General features: G+C 37.2%; 1 protein-coding gene across 19 annotated transcripts in view; it reads left to right on the top strand.

The window, feature by feature from the left end:
- The window catches only part of TENM3 (teneurin transmembrane protein 3), a 579,767-nt gene that overhangs the window by 460,100 nt on the left and 97,563 nt on the right, over positions 1–22,104 (top strand). For all 19 annotated transcript variants that reach the window (XM_070499641.1, XM_070499653.1, XM_070499652.1 and 16 more), the window contains 6 exons: positions 6,555–6,769; positions 12,044–12,254; positions 12,686–12,787; positions 12,979–13,173; positions 14,263–14,463; positions 20,410–20,595. In XM_070499641.1, coding sequence (XP_070355742.1) covers positions 6,555–6,769; positions 12,044–12,254; positions 12,686–12,787; positions 12,979–13,173; positions 14,263–14,463; positions 20,410–20,595 — 1,110 coding nt within the window. The remainder of the gene's footprint in view (positions 1–6,554; positions 6,770–12,043; positions 12,255–12,685; positions 12,788–12,978; positions 13,174–14,262; positions 14,464–20,409; positions 20,596–22,104) is intronic.

Raw genomic sequence — 22,104 nt, 5'->3', positions numbered from 1 at the left:
ATCCTAAGACTTTAATTCAAAATAAATTCATCCTAAATAGTGTCGTAATTTGAAGCAAATACAAGTTGACAGGCACTTAAAAATGAGATTCAGGGGCCGGCCCCGTGGCCCAGTGGTTTAGGATCGGCACGCTCCACTTCAATGGCCTGGGCTCAGTTCCCGGGTGCAGACTTACATTACTCATTGGTGGCCGTGCTGTGGCCTCACACAAAATACAAAATAGATACAAAATAGAGGAAGGTTGGCACAGATGTTGGCTCAGGGCAAATCTTCCTCAGCAAAAAAAAGAGAGAGAGAGAGAGCGATTCATATTTCATAGGAAAAGCTAGAATAAATCAGTGATCCTCCTCAGACTTTTGTTCTTGTGCCCCTAAAACTGAATATGTATACAAATTTAAATTAAATTTTATTTCCTGCGGCCATAATGCTCTTAAGTGTTCTAAGAAACCTGTTTTCTTCTATATTGAATTGTGCTTACAATTATTAGTTGTATACATTTGACTGAAATCAAGCTAATTATGATATAAATATGTTAAACATTTTGATTATTAAATATAAAAAGTGAAAATGTATTGAAAATAACTCTCTGAATGAGATGAATGGGGACTTTTTCAGATACTTGTGAGTTCATGGGTGAATATTACTTATTGCAAGAGCAAAGCAAAATTCAATATCAATTCTATACCTGTTTTCCTTTTTGATAAATGTAAATATAAGAAATCTTGCTACAAAATATGCAGATGGGAATGGAAGGATTTTTTTAGAGTGATGCTGGTCAATTATTTGAACTCTTTATTGGTCATATGTCAAAAATCACATGGTCTTCTATTTCCAAAAAGTGTGTTTAGTGGTCTATAAGCTATCAATGGCATCACATTTCTTCTTCAGTTTTACTGAAAGCAGAGAATTGACAGCTACCTACTTTGAAAAAGATTTGTTGCACAGTTTTCTGAATCTGTCCGTTTCTCAGTTTCTGTGGAGTATTCCAGAAAAGGCTTCACCAATGCTTGGCAAAATACTTCTCATTACGTGAGTCGTTCTACTTAGTGGCACTTTGTTTAATCTGGTATATGCAGAATGGGGTGGAAAATGGAACTATCATTCATTTTATGTCACCTTTGTTAGTGTAATCTTTTTTGAGTGCTTTTATCATATGCTTTAAGTATCTCTTTAATTAGCTCATTTAATTTATGGGAAATACCTACTAGATAATTTACTGGCGTAGCTAGTACTCATTAAAATCAAGCTTACTTTCCATCAGAAAAAGTCTGACTTATTTTTTCCGTTGGAATGAATTAATATACATTTTGTCACAACAATCTCACTTCTGAATTCCTAACTGCAGGTAGATGGCAGAGAGATAGATAAAGCACAAATCCTTGCCATGGGTTTGACAATGAGATTAAATAAGGCGTCACTGCCTTTAAGATTTCTTACCATGTTGATATTCTCTTTGCAATCACAAGACTCTTTGGCAGGTAAAAAGCAATTTTTGACAGTGGTTGGGGTGGGTGATGAGGGCATTAAACAAAAATATTCTTCCTCCCCCTTGATAGGTCAGATTTCAAAACCTGCCAACAGTCTTAAATACTTTACTTCTTAACTCCATACGTGGTCCTTGGTAGAATTACCTCAAAGACACTGAAGCCCTACCTAGAGTTTATGGTGTCTTGAATAAAACAGCCTTCATCAACAAAAATACTTTGAATTTTGCCCTTTTTTGACACACTGGAAGCTTTATGCTCCAAGACAGTGGGTCACAGTAAGATTCTGCACTTACGATAGGTAAGCCCTTCTGTTGTAAAGAAAGTCTACACATGGAAACTGTTGAGGTTCTAGACGTTAATTCCCTTGAAACAGTCTACCTCTTTCCTAACTGAAAAGTCTTCGTGTGCCCTAGGGGTTGGACTCCTCTTTTTGAAGACTCCTGGACTAAATGACCTCCTGGGCACTTGAACTCTGACGGTCTATGATGTTATGATTAGTTGGGCTTTTTTGTTACAGAGAGACAAGAAAACAGTTATCACACTATCACACAATGTCCCGTTCAAACACGTTTGGTCAACTGTGGTTCTTTTGCTTTACAAATGAAAGAACCTCTCTCTGAAAAAAAGCCACTTGTTACATTAGCTGTGGGACTAGTTGGATAAGTGGATACACTTATTGACATAATAGTGGACACACTTATCATTTCAGTGAGAAAGATTTTAACTCCTCAAAATCAGTATATGGAGAAAGCGACACCACGAAACCTGAAACCTTAGAAGTCAGAACTCGATCACTATTTCCAAAACTAAGGCTCTTGGGCAAAGGTGATGTTTTGGGAAAAAATTCTGGCATTAGCACCAGTTTATGCTTTCCAACTCTCAAAGCACAGGTATGCTATTAATGCTGCTAGAAACCATTTATAGCAGCAATAGATAAGATCAACACCAGAGAGTAGATTAAATCATGTAAGGTTCGGATACTAACAGTAGAACTTGTTAATAACAATAAAGTATAATAGCCTTAGAAATGTATGAACTTGATGAATGAGTCTAAATATGAGTCATTTCTGTATTTAAATATGATAGGTGTGCTAACAGATCTTAGTGAGAAAAAGGACTGCTAATTTATTCAGTATTTTAAAAATAGTTTCATGTAGAAGTCAACCAGAAGAGAAAAACTTAAGAATTTATTATAAATTATAACACAGAGAATATCATATTATAATATCCGTGGCAGTTTTTATTTTATACACACACCACAGAGGAACAATTAAGTGCTTTTGTGGCATTGAAATACAATTTATCCATATTAAGCCTACATCGTGTCTATTTTTAAAAGTTTTTATTTTATAAAAGCTGGTCCTTCCTTCCTAATAAAAATAAATTTATGTCCTAAAATTGAAAGCTAAGCAGATTCTCTAAGGTGGTTCAATGGGTTAATATATATGATTTTATATGAAATAGATAAATTTAAAACTTAGTAATTTAAAATAATACTTTTAAAAACAACAAAGATTATACTGATGATTATATAAAACACGTTGTTTGGGGGCCGGCCCCGTGGCATAGCAGTTAAGTTCTCACATCCCACTTCGGCAGTCCGGAGTTCACCAGTTCAGATCCTGGGCATGGACCTATGCACCACTTGTCAAGCCATGCTGTGGCAGGCGTCCCACATATAAAGTGGAGGAAGATGGGCATGGATGTTAGCTCAGGGCCAGTCTTCTTCAGCAGAAAGAGGAGGATTGGCAGCAGATGTTAGCTCAGGGCTAATTTTCCTCAAAATAAAAAAAAAAGCACGTTATTGTTTTGGAATTAGGCAGACCTAGATTTGAATCTTGACCCTGCCACTCACTTTGGGCACGTAATTTACTTCTCCGAGCTTTAGTTTCCTCATCTCCAAATAATATTGACCTCACAGAATTGTTTTGAAGTTTAACACAGATAATATAGGTGAAACTACCTGGCCTGTCGTAGGTTCTCAGTGAAAGTTAGTTTCATTTCTCTTTTTCACCTTCCTTAACCTTTACAGTGACAGGTAATTGATGACACAGGTGCCTGTGCAGAGGCATGCAAAAGGAAAAGTAGAAGTTGGTCTCAGGTATTTAAAATTTTTCTATGAATGAAGAAAGACGTCTGGTTAGATCAGAAGCAAAAATAATCCCTGGGTGGTAGGATTATGTTTTTTATCTTTTTATTTAAATATATGTTCTAATTTTGCTAAAATGAATATGCATTACTATCATAAAATGAATATTTAAAATTTTAATGAATGATGCACAGTTTATGAGTTGATAGATGAAAAATTACAATGATTAGTATAACCCAATTTTGAACTTTTATTCCCCAGAGCATTTTATATTACTGAATTAGTTCAAGAAAAATAGACCTGATAGCTGAAGGGTTGTTAACTGCCTTGATTATGGTTATCAGGGAAAAAGAAGAGAGGCAGTGGGATTGTAAATAATGTATTTTTGTCAGGCTTTCTTGTACAGCCTCTTCCTGCCTCATACCTGGGTGATTGCATCTGTATCCTAACTCGTCTCTCCACTTCTAGGCTTCCCACACTACTGTGCTTTAATATCCTTGAAATAATGACGTCATTTCCCCTATATCCTTGATCAGAATCTTTCCTGGGTCTCCATTTAGCCATAGCCATCCTTTGCAACTAATGGTACATGTGTCATTGTAGGATGCAGGGGTCCAGGTAGACAACAATCTCAATGTTTACTAGTAACATACTCTGCCTCAAACTTCACTTTTCCATAGGTGTGAATTTGTTGTGAATCACTCTAGACCCTAATGGCCATAACCTGGTTATCTGCCATACTTATCTGTGATCGCAAGGCATATTCCTTAGTAATCTTGAATTGTTTGTCCTGATACACACACACACATACACACACAGCTGAGGAACAGTTAAATGCCTTTGTGGCATTGAAATACAATTTACTCATAGTAAGTCTACTTCAAGTAGCTATTTTTTAAGAATGCCATAAATTATATGCATAGTAACATAATACTAATAAATATATATATCTTCAGGAAGAAGGATGGAATAATGCTCTTTGTAGAGTTGAAAATACAAAATATGAAAAAGTCACTAACATGAAGTTTGAAGACCAAGTTTTTCAGCTTGGCATTCAAGTCTTTCCACAAACTGCTATCATGCTCCTTTCCAGCCTTGTCTCCCGTTACTCCCATGACAGGCCCGTGAATGTCTTCCATTCATTCACTGCCTCCTGAGAGCCAGGCTCTTTACGTGTGATGCCTCGTGTAATCCTTAGGATAGTCCTGTGATTGCGTTATTACTATCCCCATTTTACAGATGAGGTTTAGGATCAGAGGTTTAATATATTCCTTCAGGTCACACAGCTTGTTAGTGACAGAGCCAGGATTCAGATCTTGGTTTATCTGACTCCAAATCCAGTTTTCTTAACTGCTTTTCTGGCCAGATGGATCCCTCTGCTCACCGTCACCCTAACACATGTCCAGCTCCATTACCGTGTTTTTAATCATGATGTTTACCCGGCTCAGAAACCTCACCCGGCCTGTCCGTCCAAGTTCACCTCAGAACTTCCCTCTTCTGGGAAGTCTTTCAACCTCCAGCTGCAGTAACGTCACCTTCCTCTGACCCTTGACCTTCTGTTGCTTTAGGTTGTCATCTAATTTGTTAGTTTGTAGGTGTTGTCTTCCCAGTCACGTAATTAATTGCTTGATAGCAGAAGTCGTGGAAGCCAGAGTAGATAATCTCTAAGGTTCTATTCTTTGGTTTATATTTCGTCTTATCATGTGCAGTTCTGTGTCCCTAGTAGTAAACGCTCAAAAATGAACTCAATGTTAAATTAATACCTCTTCGTAGATAGAAGGTGCTCTCCTCTGACATTAAAATAAATTGTTCACACCTCTCTGATTTGAAATTAAGTCCTCTAAATTTTGAATTAACAGCTTCTCTAGAGGCTATTATATCATATTATGTGATATATGAATTAATATTCAGATTAATGTCTAAAAGAACAAACTTAGTGGTAAGTCAACTTTCCGAGTTTAAAAAGATTGAATTGATAGAGGGTAATTTGTCTCAGTTTCATGCTGTTCCTAAGCCTTCATGGACCCTTTCTGAATAAGAGACAAAGTGGTTTTATGTCCGTTTAAGGCAAATTATAAAACCTCCTTTGTCACTAACCCCCTCAGAATAACTGAGAAGCAGCCTTAACAAAGAGGGAAGGAGGGGAACACCATTACAAAAAAGAGGAGTCTTGGATTGTTTCCTACAACCAGGCCTCGCACAGAGAGAGGAGATGGTCTCTAAGAGGTGGCAGAGATCCGGGGAGCAGAGTCTCTGTTGCTGCAGGTCGAAGCTGGTTGAGGGGCTCATACACGTGTGCCTGCTAAGGCTGAAAGTGAATGTGAGATGAGGGTCAGAAAGGAGAAGTTGTGGCAGCCTACATCAAAAACTTTGTGAGAATTTATACTTCCCCCTCCTTCCCTTGCCCTCATAATGTCCCCACTTCCCCTTCTCTGCCTCCCTTCCAGCATCTGATTTTTCGTTCATCCTAATATGTAGTTTAGAGGGAACTACATGAATCAGTGCCATTGATTGGTTTTGTGGTTTGCGTAAGGATTGATTGGGAAATTTCCATAATCCATTCTGCCTTAATTTACACTTTTGCAGTGTTTCTGTATGTTTAGAATGACTGATAAGTACCAGACTTTGTCTCTCCCAAGAAATAACAAGACATATAATTTGTAAGATAATTATGTGTCAAGTGATCAAGAAAGACTGTAGGTGTGAAAACAGTTTCAGTAATAGGCATACCTAAGGAAACTCAAAGAGTTTTGACTTAAGTATCCTAAAGAATGTGCTAAATCAGAATTCATTGAACAACAATATCTAACAAAAAAGCTTTTCAAGTGAGCGTTGGATGAGAGCATTTCGCTTTTCAGGAGATGCAATGTCTAAGCATTTGGTGAAAAGAACTTTTTGAAAGGAAGGCTGTTTTGTTTTTTGGTTTTGTTTTGTTTTTTTAATTTTTTGTTCTTCTTCAATGGATCTCTTACATTCAGGAAAATTAGGTGGATTTACACAAGAAAATAACACCATAGATTCCGGAGAACTTGATATCGGCCGAAGAGCAATTCAAGAGGTTCCTCCTGGGATCTTCTGGAGATCACAGCTCTTTATTGATCAGCCACAGTTTCTTAAATTCAATATCTCTCTTCAGAAGGATGCATTGATTGGAGTATATGGCCGAAAAGGCTTACCACCTTCCCATACACAGGTAAAAGTGGGCTTTGTTGTCAATAAAATGAAAAACTGCTAGTTTGCATCTTTAAAGTTATTCTGTTTCTTAACTTCAGCTGTTTAACTGTTTGACCAATTTTCTATTGATCTTTTTACAGTGAAAACAATTTTGAATGTAGGTTACACTTATCTTGAGGTTTTTGAGTGAGTAGGAAGAACAGCATTTTCTTCCCAAGTTGCTTTAAGCGTTATTGATTGATTGAAATGTACTAAAATTTGTGAGTAACCTAATGAATATTGAACATCATCTGAGCACCTTGTAAAACACCGTGGGTTTTCAAGTGTTTTGCAAAGATTCTATAATAATTTCAGATGATCTTATTCCTTTTATGTAATAGATGCATAACATTTTCGTCTCAAACATGTATTCATTCTGTTGAAAATGTGTTATGTATTTTTTTACTTGATGCCAGATTTACCCAGTAAAGAAATTATGGGGACATAAACATAAGTATGGTGATAGGAACTTTATCAACTCGAGCCACGATTCCTCATCTACAAACGATGAACACTGAAATAAAAAGGCAGAGTTTTCATGGAAAGCCAAGGATGATCCCATTAGTGTGGTACTCAAAACAATTCAAATATCCTTATATTATAGATTCAAAGAACTTTAAAGTCAGTTCGCTTGCATGAAAATCACCTCACAATAACAGTCACAGATAGAGAGCCACTATCAATAATTCCACAGGCTTTTTCATAATCTAATACTGGGTCATGGTGTATAAATAGAAAATTGTGATTTACAAGAAGTCCCATCAAGTCTAAGAGAAATTATTTAAATTACCTACCATAAAATTGGAGCTCAGACTTTTCCCAAGATCAACTATTATATTAGTAAATACAGAAATTCAAAAAATGTGATAGATGCTTAATTAAAGTTGACAATTGGATGAGCTTAAGTTGTACTTGATAATCAGTTTACTTACCCATGGAATTTCATGCTGATTTTAATTTGATTGGTAAAATGAGAACTGGAGGATTTTCATGTATGCTTTTTTTATATTATGTAATTTTGTGAGAAATGCTTTTTCCATAACCTAAGAATATAACTTATAAAGAAAAGATGATCATATACTAATAAAAGATTATCTTTAAAGAAAGATGAGTAAAAAAATTTGAACATGCTTTTTCTAATGTCATTGTGGATCAGGGAAGATTTTGTATTATAAATTATATATCCATGAAATGTTTGAATATCATGCCTTGGTGTATTCATTTTTTTGATTTAACATTTTTCATATCTAAATTATTAAATATGTTTAATTCTTATATATCAAATACTTTTTCTTGTGTACTAGCATCCAATTTTAAATTTTAGATTACAGTTGCATTTGACTCCAGGTCATGTTTTAGGTGATGCTGACTAGGATATAATAACCAGATTCTCTTAAATGGAAGTGGGTTTCTGTAACTGCAGTTATAGCAGATAGAACTGCATTTATAGCAATAGTCCAGTGAAATAGGAAAAAATATTTTTCCATTGGAACCACTTATATGATTAAATTATTTTTGTGTAGCTCAAGAAATATACCTCTAAGCTAAGCACAATAGTGAGCACGTAACCTTTAAAGTAAATTCCAAAAAATAGTTTCAGAAAAAAATTGTCTAATGTGTTATATACTTTAAAGGTTTATTTAAAGATTTAGAATTGACTCTTTGCAAGTTATATATACTATATAAGATTAGGGAAATTAAAGGTGTAGTTCCAGGTTTTCTCATAATTCTTCTGGTATTTACACACAATGTACGTGATATCCGCTTTTCTTTTCTGCCACGGTGTATGTGTTTAAGTAGGCTACGCATTTTCTTAAGCTCCACAGTTATTAGAGTTCCTTAGTCTGGTTGATTCAAGATCAGCAGAGCAAACAACTGTTTCTGAGTTCAGTGTTTAAACATGAAATATGCTATAAAGCAGCCCAAATTGAACATTTCTCTGTTTCTGGGGAATGTTAAATAAATCAACCTGAAATAATTAAAGTTGGCCAGACGTTCAGAATAGTCACTTGAGTTTTGAAAGTCTTTGTGACCCTTTATAAAACTGTCCGTTTGACTGTTGCCAAGAAATCAATTGACTTTCTTCTCCCTGATGCCCAATTCATTCTCCTGGACAGTTAGAAGCCTAAGGAAGCAATTTAACGCTCTACAGTTAATAGTGTACTGTATCATTTAAGCGCATTTGCATGAAGGCTGTTTGAGAAGGGGAGTTGAAACTTGGGTTCTAAGCACACACCCCTACCTCTTTTTAACCTTGTGACCTTGAGCAAATCACTTAACTTCTCTAAACCTCAGTGTCTATCTGTTAAATGAAAGAGTTGGATCAGATGATCTATAAAATTTCTTCCTCCTCTATATTCCAATGATACACAGCGAGATGATGCCACCACCAAAAAGTTGATTTAAGAAAACAGTTCGGTGTTCAGAGATTCTGAATTCTCATCATCGTAATATCTAAATTGAGTTAAGCTTGTGGATAGTCTCCCTGTTCAGAAATGAACCACCAAGATACCTTTATCAAGTATAACCTTTGTCTCATGATAGCTTCCCCAAAGTGGTGAGACTGAATTTCATCCTAAAAATAGCATGAGATCCTGAGGCTGGCTCCCACAGGGAATCCATGTCTCCATCTTATGATTAGGTATTACAGAGCAAGACTCAAGTTTGCCTGTAAGTGATTACTTTACACCCTATGAACAAAGGTTATTAAATATTTCTATTCCATATCATTTGTTTACTTTTCATAGAGATGGTTTTAGCATTAAATAGGGAACTTGTCTTTAAGTATTTGAATAACCCTCCTGAAGTCGTGCATGAAATGCCCCTACAGAAGAGCCTAGAACTGGGTAAAGACTCAACAACTGTCAGCTACTCCCCTCCACCACGATCATGCTGACCGCTCCAGCCTTATTTTATTGTTCATAGTGTGATGCAAGGGGTGATTTCTGTGATAAAGGTATGATTATGAGTATGGGCTTGAAAGACCACTTAAAACCCCAAATTTCCTCCGTTTTCGATTAATCAGTTACTGTGTTTAATGTTAGAGAAGAAAAATGTTTATATGAAATAGGACCATAAAAAGAAACATTTTCTTGTCTCTTTACCATGCTAATATAAATATTTAAATCTGATGAGAAAATTAATGGCTTATTTGAGAATGAGGCACCTTTCAAAAGTGCTGAATTAATTTTCCTCTGATAATTTTGGAAAACAAGTCCAGTGAATTTGTGTGTGTGTGTGTGTGAGGAAGATTCACTCTGAGCTAACATCTGTTGCCAATCTTCCTCTTTTTTTCCTTGAGGAAGATTTGACCTGAGCTAACATCTGTGCCAATCTTCCTCTATCTTGTATGTGGGTCGCCCCCACAGCCTGGCTTGATGAGTGATGTGTAGGTCCACACCCTGGATCTGAACCTGCAAACCCGGGCCACCGAAGCAGAGTGCAGCGGACTTAACCACTATGCCATGGGGCCAGCCCCACCAGTGAAATATTTGCGGATTAAATATCCACGCCAGTCATTATTTTCATCCTTGTAAGATATAAATGAAAAAAATTTTTGAATGCTAATCAAGTTAAAGCAATTGTGTGTATTTCTCTCAGCTGAGTGATGTTATAATGCAGTTTTGCTACACAAAAAAATGCTTTAATATTTAAATAAAAATTTTAATGTGTTGGAAACTGAATTAGATATTCTAAATTCTGTCCAGTAGTAACAGTAGAGGTCTGTGATCAGTACAGTGGCAACGAATTTAACTATGATTCTCAGAATCCCAACAACACCTTTTATTCCAATTTGACTGTGTTAAGGGATTCCTATAATAAACTTTTCCTTAAATAGACCCCGATGAAATTCCATTTAAGGAATCTATTAGAAAGTAGAATATTGATGATTCACACATATAGTGTGGTAACCTTAATGATTAGTATATAGAGTACTGTAGTATACTTTCACCATAAACACATGCCTCGGGAGTAAAACAAAACTGGGTAAGAGTTTGTAGAAACTGAATTACTCTACTTTTAAGAAACTGTCATCTAACAAGTTTATTAAAACTACATTAGGGGGCTGGCCCAGTGGCATAGTGGTTAAGCTTACATGCTCTGCTTCGGCGGCCCAGGGCTCGCAAATTCAGATCCTGGGCACACACCTACAGACTGCTCATCAAGCCATGCTGTGGCAGGCATCCCACATACAAAATAGAGGAAGGTGGGCACAGATGTTAGCTCAGTGTCAATCTTCCTCAGCAAAAAACAAAAAACAAAAACCAAAACCCTACATTGTAAAGTCTTGGCAGTGTCTTTCAAATTCACTGCATTATCTCTAGTTACAAAATTTTACCCCACTATTACCAATCACGTTCCATAGTTTTAATTGTCTTTAAATTCTCCAGTTAAATTCTTTTAGCTACCCAATGTTCCAGATTAATCTTACTAAAACAAAAATTGAGTTTAATGGTGACTGAGTTCATAATAATAATTGGGCATATTTACATTTGCTGCCATCCCTTCAGAACACTTCCACTGTTTAATTTTTTAGACTTTGATTAAAGATGTGAAGGCATCTTGTTATATGTTTTTAATCTAACCGTAGCTAAGTGAAAAACCCATGGAGTTTTCCGTGGTGCTTGGGGTGGTTACACCAGGGTCACAGAGAGGGTAGCGTGGAGTGGTGGAAACAGCCTGAACTCTGGAGCGAAGCGCCCTTGAGTTCGCATACCAGCTGCCTCAATTCCCAGATGTCTACCCTGCCCGAGCTCCTCCATTTCCTTCATCTTTGAAGTGTAGATATCATTGCCTTTCTAGAATAGTTGCTGTGAGGATCAGAAATAATCCTGGCACAGAGTAAGTATTCAAGAGTGGTTGTTACCACTTGAGAATTCAAGGAGAAGACCTTAAGACTTGATTTTCTAGTGGTGTAACTGAAATAAGGCTGCTGGGTTTGGAATGTTATAGATTTGTGTTTATATCCCCAAGCTGCCTACACTCATCAAACTTTCCATCAGTCATAAGAATTAAACAGATTTGGAAAACATGTTGCCCAGTCAGGGAACACACGATCTGTGGAGTTTAAATACAACAGTGGGGCACCGTGGGTAGTTTTCATGCTATGCAGAGAAGAGCTGTGAGTCGGGAACTGTTTTCTGACCATTCGTTTATTAGAGCAAAGGAGAAAAGTTGGAAAAAGAAAAGAGAGAAGCAGCCACAATGGTGATATTTCTGCCTACTAAGCCGTTTCACTTGTCCTCATCCTCAGTACGACTTTGTCGAGCTCCTAGATGGCAGCAGGTTGATTGCGCGAGAGCAGCGGAACCTGCTGGAGTCGGAAAGAGCAGGACGACAGGCGCGATCCGTCAGTCTCCACGAGGCTGGCTTTATCCAGTACTTGGATTCCGGGATCTGGCATCTGGCTTTTTATAATGATGGGAAAAATGCGGAACAGGTGTCTTTTAATACCATTGTTATAGGTAAGAACGGTCTTCAAAGCATATTTTCCAGGCTGCAGCCTAAACGCTGTGTTGAATAGAAACTAAATTATCTTCACCAACTTTGAATGACTCCTAGGGTATTAGAGCCTGAGGGAAAATGGGAGAGATATTTTTAAATTGTTTATTCATAAATATGTGACAAACTATGAAAACCAGGAAGCACTGGGAGAAAATATTATTTGGAATTTATCTTGGAGGAGGATGGTGCATCGTGAAACACTTAAAAAATCTGCATTTGAAGTGGCAATGCTTTGCTTTATTGTTTGAAAGATCTAGTCTAAGTGAGTCCTTTTTTGGTTATGGAGCAAGCCATCCATGCCTCCTTCAACATGTGGCTACATGATGGGAACGTTTACCTTGTGCAAGAGGCAGGCTCTGCAACAAGTCTTCCTTCTTTCTCTATTCTTCAGAGTCTGTGGTGGAATGCCCCCGAAATTGCCATGGAAATGGAGAGTGTGTTTCTGGAACTTGCCATTGTTTTCCAGGATTTCTAGGTCCAGATTGTTCAAGAGGTATGCCAGTTAGATGCTTTTCTTAAGCCAATATGAATAAGCTGTAGGAACACGAGTAATTCAGAAAACTACCAAGACAGGAAAGAAAGGAGGGGAACTGGCCTACTGCTTGTTCCAGCGATGTCTCTTTTCTTTCAGGATCTCGATGGGAAATGTGGCTGTTAATTCTTCTGTCGTGTTTTATTTCACAGCAGCCTGTCCAGTGTTGTGTAGTGGCAACGGGCAGTACTCCAAGGGCCGCTGCCTCTGTTTCAGCGGCTGGAAGGGCACCGAGTGTGATGTGCCGACTACCCAGTGTATTGACCCACTGTGCGGGGGTCGTGGGATTTGTATCATGGGCTCTTGTGCTTGCAACTCAGGATACAAAGGAGAAAATTGTGAAGAAGGTAAACATGTCAATATTTACCGAAGCCTCTTGTTATCCTCATAAAGAAACAGATTATGTTTGTAATCTTCAGTTTGGCAGATGAATCTTTTATATGCTTCCTTATGAAAGTAATTTTGATTTCCATATTTATGGATGCACTGCTCTATTGACATTTTAACTGACATAAGGGTCAAAGACCAAAGAGCCCCTTTGCTCTTTTTTGGTAGTGTGGATAATTCTCTTCTTTTTTACTCTGAGAAGCTAAGCAAACATTTGTGTTTTGAAACCAACAGTGGACAGTGGACTATTGATTTTTTTTGTTACAGCCTTCCACATGGATGCCAGCTTCTAAATCTAGAATTTAGGCATCTCTAGAAAGAAAGAATATTAAACATAATATATTAGTGAAAAAAGTACGACATCATGAGTTTGTTCCAGAATTGTATATAATGAGCATAGTCAAGATGCTATCCTGTAAAGTGCAGTTGAATTGTTTTGTCAAAAAGCAGAAATCACCATTTCTGTTCTTCAATCAAATTGATTTTATTGATCTGCCCACACAAAGTAATGCAATTAAGTCTCTGGAATTAAATTTTCAGGCCATTGACCCTACAAGTGTAAAGTTTTATTGAGTCAAATTGCTAAATTAAATCTCATCATTTAAAGCACATTAAAGTGAATTACGAGGGATAGCGAGTATGCAACTCATTTATTTCTCAGTTTGAGGGTCCCATACAGCTGTCAGTACTCAGTGGTTGTGGATTAGGTCAGCTGATAGAGATTCTGTTATAGAGAAGCCAGTACTTATCATTCTCAGATTAGGCAGAACAGAGAGCCATAGTCTGAAATCTCAAGAGCATATGTGTGTAATTCATGAAAATTACAAATCCTTGCAAGAGTCTCATTTACCTAAATGGCATGATTCTCAATGCTTTATTGTGTAATTCTTTGTATTTTCAGTAACAAGTTCTTGAAAATGGTAGGTAAATGTTTGAGCATCCAAAATGTCCATATGAATGAGATTGAGATTTGATTCTTTGTTCTGCATGTACGGTGTATGCTATCTTGTAGATTTAATCATAAAATTGCTCTCTTTTCTTTACACCAGCTGACTGTCTGGACCCTGGATGTTCTAATCATGGTGTGTGTATCCATGGAGAATGTCACTGCAGTCCAGGATGGGGTGGCAACAATTGCGAAATACTAAAGACCATGTGTCCAGACCAATGCTCTGGTCATGGAACATATCTTCAAGAAAGTGGATCCTGCACTTGTGACCCTAATTGGACTGGCCCAGACTGTTCAAATGGTGAGGTCAATAAAGGCAGTGCAATTGAGTGCTTGATATTGTTGAGCTAAAGATTAAGAGATTTTGTTTTTTAAAGCACACGTTAAATTTAATATAGATTTTATTAAAGTGATTATAAGTATTAAAAGTCATGAAATTTAGTTGTCTTATAAAAATAAAAGAAACAAGGCTTGGTCAATCTTGTCATTAAAATTTCTCCTTTAGTGTTATTGTAAAGAATAATCTTTTGTTTGTGTCAGAACTCTGTCTTCTTAACTCTCAAGGCCTGTGTACAGCTTGGGAATTTAAGCACATTATCTCATAAACAGAGAAGCCTCAGTTAAAAAATTATTTGACAGGGGCTGGCCCCGTGGCCGAGTGGTTAAGTTTGCGCGCTCCGCTGCAGGCGGCCCAGTGTTTCGTTGGTTCGAATCCTGGGCGCGGACATGGCACTGCTCGTCAAGCCACGCTGAGGCAGCATCCCACATGCCACAACTAGAAGAACCCACAACGAAGAATATACAACTGTGTACCGGGGGGCTTTGGGGAGAAAAAGGAAAAAATAAAATCTTTAAAAAAAAAAAAAAAATTATTTGACAACATAAAGCTAAACATGATCACAATAAAGAGTATACATTTATAGATATTAATTCCATGACCTACTCATTAGTCACACAGTTTGCAAAGATACTGTTCTAGTCTCAAAGATTACAGTTCAATTGAGAAGATAAGGTGAACACTCATGAAATACTTAGAAACCAGTACATTCCGTTTTGACATTTTATTGAGTGTTACATGGAATAATACACTAAATTCAATTGACACTGGGAGGAGTGACCCTGCCTTGATGCATATTAAAAGTTTTCAAGGAGACTTTTATTAACATTTCTTGCCCTCTATTAGAGATTGCAGTTAGTGTTGGGGAGGGGGGAACATTTTTTGACTAGGGGAACAGTATTAGAAAGTACTTAAGAGCATGGACTCTGAAATCAGATTCTTGGGTTCATATCCAGTCTCTCCTACTTAATAGCTCCATAGCCTTAGGCAAATTGCTGTATACTTCAGTTTGCTCATCTATAAAATGGATTTCATCATTAGACATTCTTCACAGAAATGTTGTGGGAATTGCTTGACTTGATGCATATGATGTACTGAGTATAATGCCTAGCCCAAAATAAATCCTAAATATAGCTGCCACCACCACCACCACTACGATTAGCAAAAATTCAACTGTGAGAATATCAATGTATACATAGGACAGTGAAGAAAAACTATTTAGAGGTAAAAATTGGGTTGGGCCCAATTATGGGGGACACAGTTTAGAAATGGTGGTTTAGACAATGGAGAATTCACTCATAATAATGATGTGCCCACTAATATGATGAGAATAGTATTCTTGGAGAACTGTCGTATCGATTATATGTCAGAGCGTGACCAGCGAGACTGACGGCTGGAAGACAGTGGAGAGCTTTCCCAGAAGTGTCAAGTGATGAGAACGTGAATTAGTTTGGAGTTAGCAGAAATGAAAAGGATGAACCTGAAGGACATTTTCAAGGAAACATAGACAGGACTTGCTGAAAAACAGAATATAGAAGTTGTTGAGAAGAGCTGAAAGTCTGGAACAAGGGAGAGAGGGATTCGTGTGAATGTGTCTGAATGAGGCACGTTAGCTGGGGAGACGTGAAGCTCGGGGAGTAGGTGGGCTGCAGGGGAGGCGGTGGGAGGGTGAGTGTGAAATAGAGAAGAGGATGAATTATGTTTGGATGCAAACTGTCTGAGCAAAAATAATAGAAAAGAAGAATAAGAGGAGGAATAATGAGAAGAGGGAGGAAAAGAAAAAGTGGGGGAGAAGGAGAAATGGGAAGAACAGAGAGAGGAAGGAGGGGGAGAAAGGAGCAAGAAGAAGGACACATTTTATGAGCAGTGTTGAGTAAATAAAGACATTCTGCATAAAGTCGAGATTCGTGAAGGGGTCCGTCCACTCTTAATCCTGCCCACCCTGATTGGTTACCCTCTTCTTTGAACCCCTTTATTTAACTGTAAGTGTTAACTTACTGGAGGGACTCTGGAGCTGATCTCCCTGGGTTCAGATCCTGGACTGGCCATTCCCTAGCTGTAGGATGTTGGGCGAGTTATGTAACTTCTCTGTGCCTCAGTTTCTGTATCTGTAAACTGGGGGTAATAATAGTATTACCTTATACAATTGTCATAGAGAGTAAATGAGTTAATGTGTGAAAAGCACTTAGAATAGTGCCTTACACATAGTAAGTACTCAGTGAGTACTAACCGATAATAGAAGGAGCCGAGGTGGTCGTAACAGTTGTGGTAGTGGAATTCCAAAGGCTAGTGCAGTTTGTCCTACTTAATTCCTCAGCAATTCAGAGGAGCTTCCACATAAAAGTATTTATTGGATATGGTTCCCCAAATGTGAAATCTATGAAATGCAAATTACTTCCTCTGTTGGTATAGCCCAATGGCATAAACCTAAATGAAATCTCGCTAGGTAGCTAATTAGCATGCTTATTTTAAGGAAAAAAAGACAGAATTTTTACAAATCAATCTTTCTTGGCATTTTGGGAAACTTGAGTGATGTGCGTGCTAGATTCATGTGCCATTCTTCACCTACTGCAACCTGAATCCTGGAAGCACAAACTGCAGAAAGGTTTGTGTAGGCTAGTTTGTAGTATTGGTGGAAAACTTCTGTTGAACCATAAGTAGATGTCCTAGTTAAAGAGACAACTTATGAGTTTTCTTTCTTGCTGCCTCCCTCTCTCAATTCTGCTTCCTGCCTTTCCTCTTCCCACCCCTCCCTCCCTCCCTTCCTGCCTTTCCTCTTCCACCCCTCCCTCCCTCCCTTCCTTCCTTCCTTGCTTCCTTCTTCCCATCCCTCCCTACTTCCTTCCTCTCTACCTCTCTCATCTTTTGGCCATACATTTTTGGAGGCAGACAAGGTTTATAATGTCTATTACTGCGTCCTAGAAATATTAGTTGATTCAGATAGCTTGGATAACCAGAAACTTTTGTTGGAAAATGCATGACTGCTGGAGCAAATAACCTGTATAGGATAAATAAGAGTAAAAAACATAATAAATTGGAGGCTGGATTATAGAGGGCCTTTAATGTATCTCTAAAGAGATTTAGGAAATCATCACCAAGCAACCTTTATCAAGCATGGGTGTGTGGCATTATTTTAAAGAACACATTAACTTGTTTTTTCCTCCATTCTTAAAAATATATTTTATAAAATCAAAATAGGTATTTAGTTATTTCTGTTGAGTTTTTATTTACATCTTCTATAGTAAAAAGTGCATCTCAGAAAAAAATCCATTTAAAGTTTATGGATTAAACTTGTATAATTACCTGTATAGTAAACCTACTTATGCCTCCATCGGCAAAGTGGGCACAATAATACTATCTATAAAGTAATACTTGTTAGAAATGTTGTCTTTCGAATTGGTTTCCCACAATTATCCAAATAAGAAAGGAATAGTGAAATAGCCCCTTTTTTGTTTCATATGAAGTTATTTAATACATTAACTGAATTATTTTATAAAGGATAGTTTGTAATTGATATTAAATAGCTCAAAAGATAATTCAGTCTTCATAAAATGATATTGCTATGAATAGCAAAAAAAGATAAATTTAATTAAAAGATTAAATTGGCTGCCAAAATCACATATTTATTTTACATATTTTGACAGATTTTCTTCATGCTGATGTAGTTACTTTGCTAGTTGAAAATCTAACTTTACTTGTCTGCAGAATGACTGTTTAGGCATCGTGAGCAAAGGTCTTCATGGCGTTCCTCTGTACCTGCCCCGTACAAAACAGAAACCTGACATAGTAAACTCTCAGTACATGGAGTTGAATAATGAATATTGTACTCTTCTTTGGAAGAAAATAATTAAGCAGAGAAAAAACTTCATTAAACTTCACTATTAGCTCCAAAAAGACAGAAAACTTACTTAGAATTATTAGTAAAGATCTCAAATATGCATATATTCATCTTGTGAAAATGTCTAGAATTGTGTGCCTCCCATTTATCTGCACGTTGCGTAGTTCTCAAAGTTCCCAAACGTTATTGTCCATTTACATTGGTGACTTAAAGTTTACTAGCAGCATAATTCTGAATTTCTGACTAACTGAAACCGTAAAGCAAAACACTTTACCAGCCACCTCTTTTGTTGTTGCGGAATTGCCTTTCAAACGTCTAAATTCAATAAGAGAGTAGATTTTATACCTGAAGAAACATTTGGTTAAGTTGCTAAAAGAAGAAATGAATTCTTTCCATCGGAAAGTTTATAGGTTTGGAAGCAACAGAGCTTTTCTCTATCTTCATCAGCAGTTCGTCCATTAATTAGCCCTTCCATTCCACTTCAATTAAATTAACTCTAATTAATAAGTTCATTACAAAGATTGACGCACCTTGCTCAAAGCGAGTGTGCTAAATGCTGATAAACACCTTCATCCTAATGAAAAATTGATTAGATTGAATAAAAAGGGGGCCTCAGAAAGAAACCTCTCTCTTCTGGAGCTGCCTTGACGTTCCATTCCTCTGAAGTTAATCAAACCATCTTGGATCTCTTAATCAAAAATTTAATTCAAACAAGATAGAAAATGTGGCCCGAAAAAGCACATACCACTCTCTCCCAGTGAATAGTCCCAGCTCTTGTTTGTAAGAAATGTTACAACAATAGGGCCTTGAGAGGGTGTCTAAAGTTTTCAGCACTGTGAGGCAGCGAATTGTTGTGTCTGAGAAATGTCATTTGGACAATGAATGGGGAGGATAGGAGCATGTGACTACCACAACACTTACTATTTTTTAATTTAAAAATAAGGTGGTAGTCCCTTTTCTGTTCCTTAAAAATGATTTTAGGTGTTTATTGTTCATTTTTATTTTTGCGAGAAAACCAAAGCTAAACAATAATCTTACGCCCTTAGAAAAAAAGAGATAGTTAATTTTATTTCACTTTATGTGTAAAGAGTAAAAACTAAAATACCTTTCAACATTCTCTCTTTCTCTCTCAATTGGATCTAGTTAAATAAAGCTTTTAAGAAACCTTTTTAAGAAAAAAAGTTACTCAGACACGTGAATTTCTTGTAAAGACCTCCCCTGTGGTTACAGTTGTTGAAGAACTTCAGTTGCTTGCGCTCCTTTCAGTAATCCTAGTAATTGAAAAGCCTTGTTTTTCAAATGACAGAATCAGTAGTGATATAGAATATTAAACTGATTTTCTAATATTGTTTTGCTAAGCAATTTGTGTTGGTCAACAGTACAAATTTGCTGAAGAGGAAAAACAATTTCTTTTGTTTAAGCATCGTATCTGTGTGTCAGAAGCAAGCTAATGTGCATACTATAATAGATTCTTTTTAATGAAAGTTTCTGAATATTGAAAAAATTTAAACCGTGGGATAAGAAATAACCCCTTTTCAATTCTTGCCATAGTGATGGAACCAACTCCTCTTAGATACCTGACATGCTTAGACACTGAAATATTTCATTAATTTTATATTAACGTGGTGTGTGTGTGTGTGTGTGCATATGTTCTTGGCTGCCAGAAGATGCTCTCAGATACGTGTGTGTGTGTGTGTGTGTGTGTGTGTGTGTGTATTTTCCTCTCGTTAGGAATCGTGTTCTGCTTTGTTAGTAGCCCGTGTGTGTGTGTGTGTAGGTATAGACACACACATATAATACAGGAAACTAAAACAAAATTGTCATGTGTATTTTAGGCACAATTACAGCAGCATATAAAATTAAATGATGAATACAAAAGTAAACTGCCATTTGTAATTCTTAGTAATAGAGGCTGAAATGTACTTAATATACAAATACTCTTTATTGATTTTCCGTGGTTTTGTTTTCCACCTTAACCAACTTGAATTTAAGATGTAGCTCTGCTCATTAATTCCCCTTCTCACTCCCCTCTGTTCTTCTCCCCGGCTCTGCCTCTTTTTTCCCCCGTATAGAAATATGTTCCGTGGACTGTGGCTCCCACGGCGTTTGCATGGGGGGCACTTGTCGCTGTGAAGAAGCCTGGACGGGCCCAGCATGTAATCAAAGAGCCTGCCACCCGCGCTGTGCCGAACACGGGACCTGCAAAGACGGCAAGTGTGAATGCAGCCAGGGATGGAACGGAGAGCACTGCACCATTGGTAGGCTGGCTGCCCTTCTCTCTCTCTCCTCCGCGTCTGGTTAACGAGCTCGCATTGTTTGCTGCTCTTCAACTTGGAAGAGCTGATTTCTTCCAATTAATTTTCACTCATCTTTCTTAAAAAGGAATTACTTTTTAAATAAGGATATTGTTTTACAATGACAATTCAGTTGTTTTTAGCACGACTGTCACAAGTGTGAAGTATAAAAATTCTTTATTCGTTGTTTTTTGATGGCCACAAAGGTTGACGCACAGAAAGATGATTTCATTTCTTCCTTGTACATAAGCTTTCACTGAATTTTGCTTTCTGGTGTTCCATATGGCCATTGCATAACAGCAGTATTTTTTACTGTAAGAAATGGGTCCAGATATGTGGCCTTTTTGGCTTCTGTAGATTTCACAATCACATGTCTTAGCACTTGTCTATATATTTGAGTCTCTAAAAAAGACTTTTTTATGACTTTTTATGACTTTATTTTGTAGTACCACAAGAAATAGAGTAAAATACACAAGTCTAGCTGTTCTTAAATTTATATGCTTAATACTTCTTAAAATACGATGACGCTTGTGAACATCTGTTGGTTAAATAAAACAATCAAATAGGTGTTTAAGATCAACGATAGTACATAAATGGTACTTAGATGGATACAGAAGTGTCCAGAACATATATAGTACCATATTTTCAAGATATTCAGTGTCTGTCCTTTTACTATGTGAGTCACTGAAATTAAAACATTTAATTAAAGAAAATACAACAAAAATAAGTAATAAATTTCTACTTCGTTTCAGTGAAAGTGTACAATATTAATTATAAGCGGCACAGTCCTATGAAAATTTCATAATTTGAGGTACGATGTTTCTCCACATTGTTTTCTGTCCGCGGGGGTGAATTTGGTAAAAGCTTTTGGGGGCACTCTTGATACCTTAAACGATGTCTTCTTCCAGTGCGTCTGTAAGTATTATGTACTTCACTTTTTTGCCTATAGGAATTGGTTAGCCAGGAATTTTTTCATGGGAAAATTGAAATCACATACATCTTATAAATTGTCACAATTGTATCTTTACAAAACTTTAAGTTCTTTGTAATCTAATTGACATCTGTTTCAAGGGTCCCACTACCATGCCCACATGTGGCAATCCACTGGAAGGGCTCACTGGACTCAGCATGGTTGTGCTCCTGGCTGTAGTAGTTATCAGAAAGGGAAAAGATCCAACAAGCAGTGTCTGGAGAAATCCACGCACAGGCTTCCTATGTTCCTTCTCTCCCACCAAAGAGGTCACGTGGAGCATGCTCCTTTCTCTAGCAGTGAAATGAATCAACACGTGTGCATTGTTTCCGCCCAGGGAAGCCTGTTTGAGACTTATAGTTAGAGGTCTTTATTTGGTTTGCTCAAAAAGGTGCCCTTCATCAGCTACAACCACCAAAATTCCAGACTCTTCAAAGAAAAGCACGCGTTTAGTGCTCTAGGGTGGGCGAAATAACCTTATCAGTGTAGGGAGCATCCAGCTT

The sequence above is a fragment of the Equus asinus genome, chromosome 27 (assembly GCF_041296235.1).
Source record: "Equus asinus isolate D_3611 breed Donkey chromosome 27, EquAss-T2T_v2, whole genome shotgun sequence".
In the NCBI taxonomy this organism is placed as follows: domain Eukaryota; kingdom Metazoa; phylum Chordata; class Mammalia; order Perissodactyla; family Equidae; genus Equus; species Equus asinus.
This window is presented reverse-complemented; position numbering and strand designations above follow the sequence as displayed.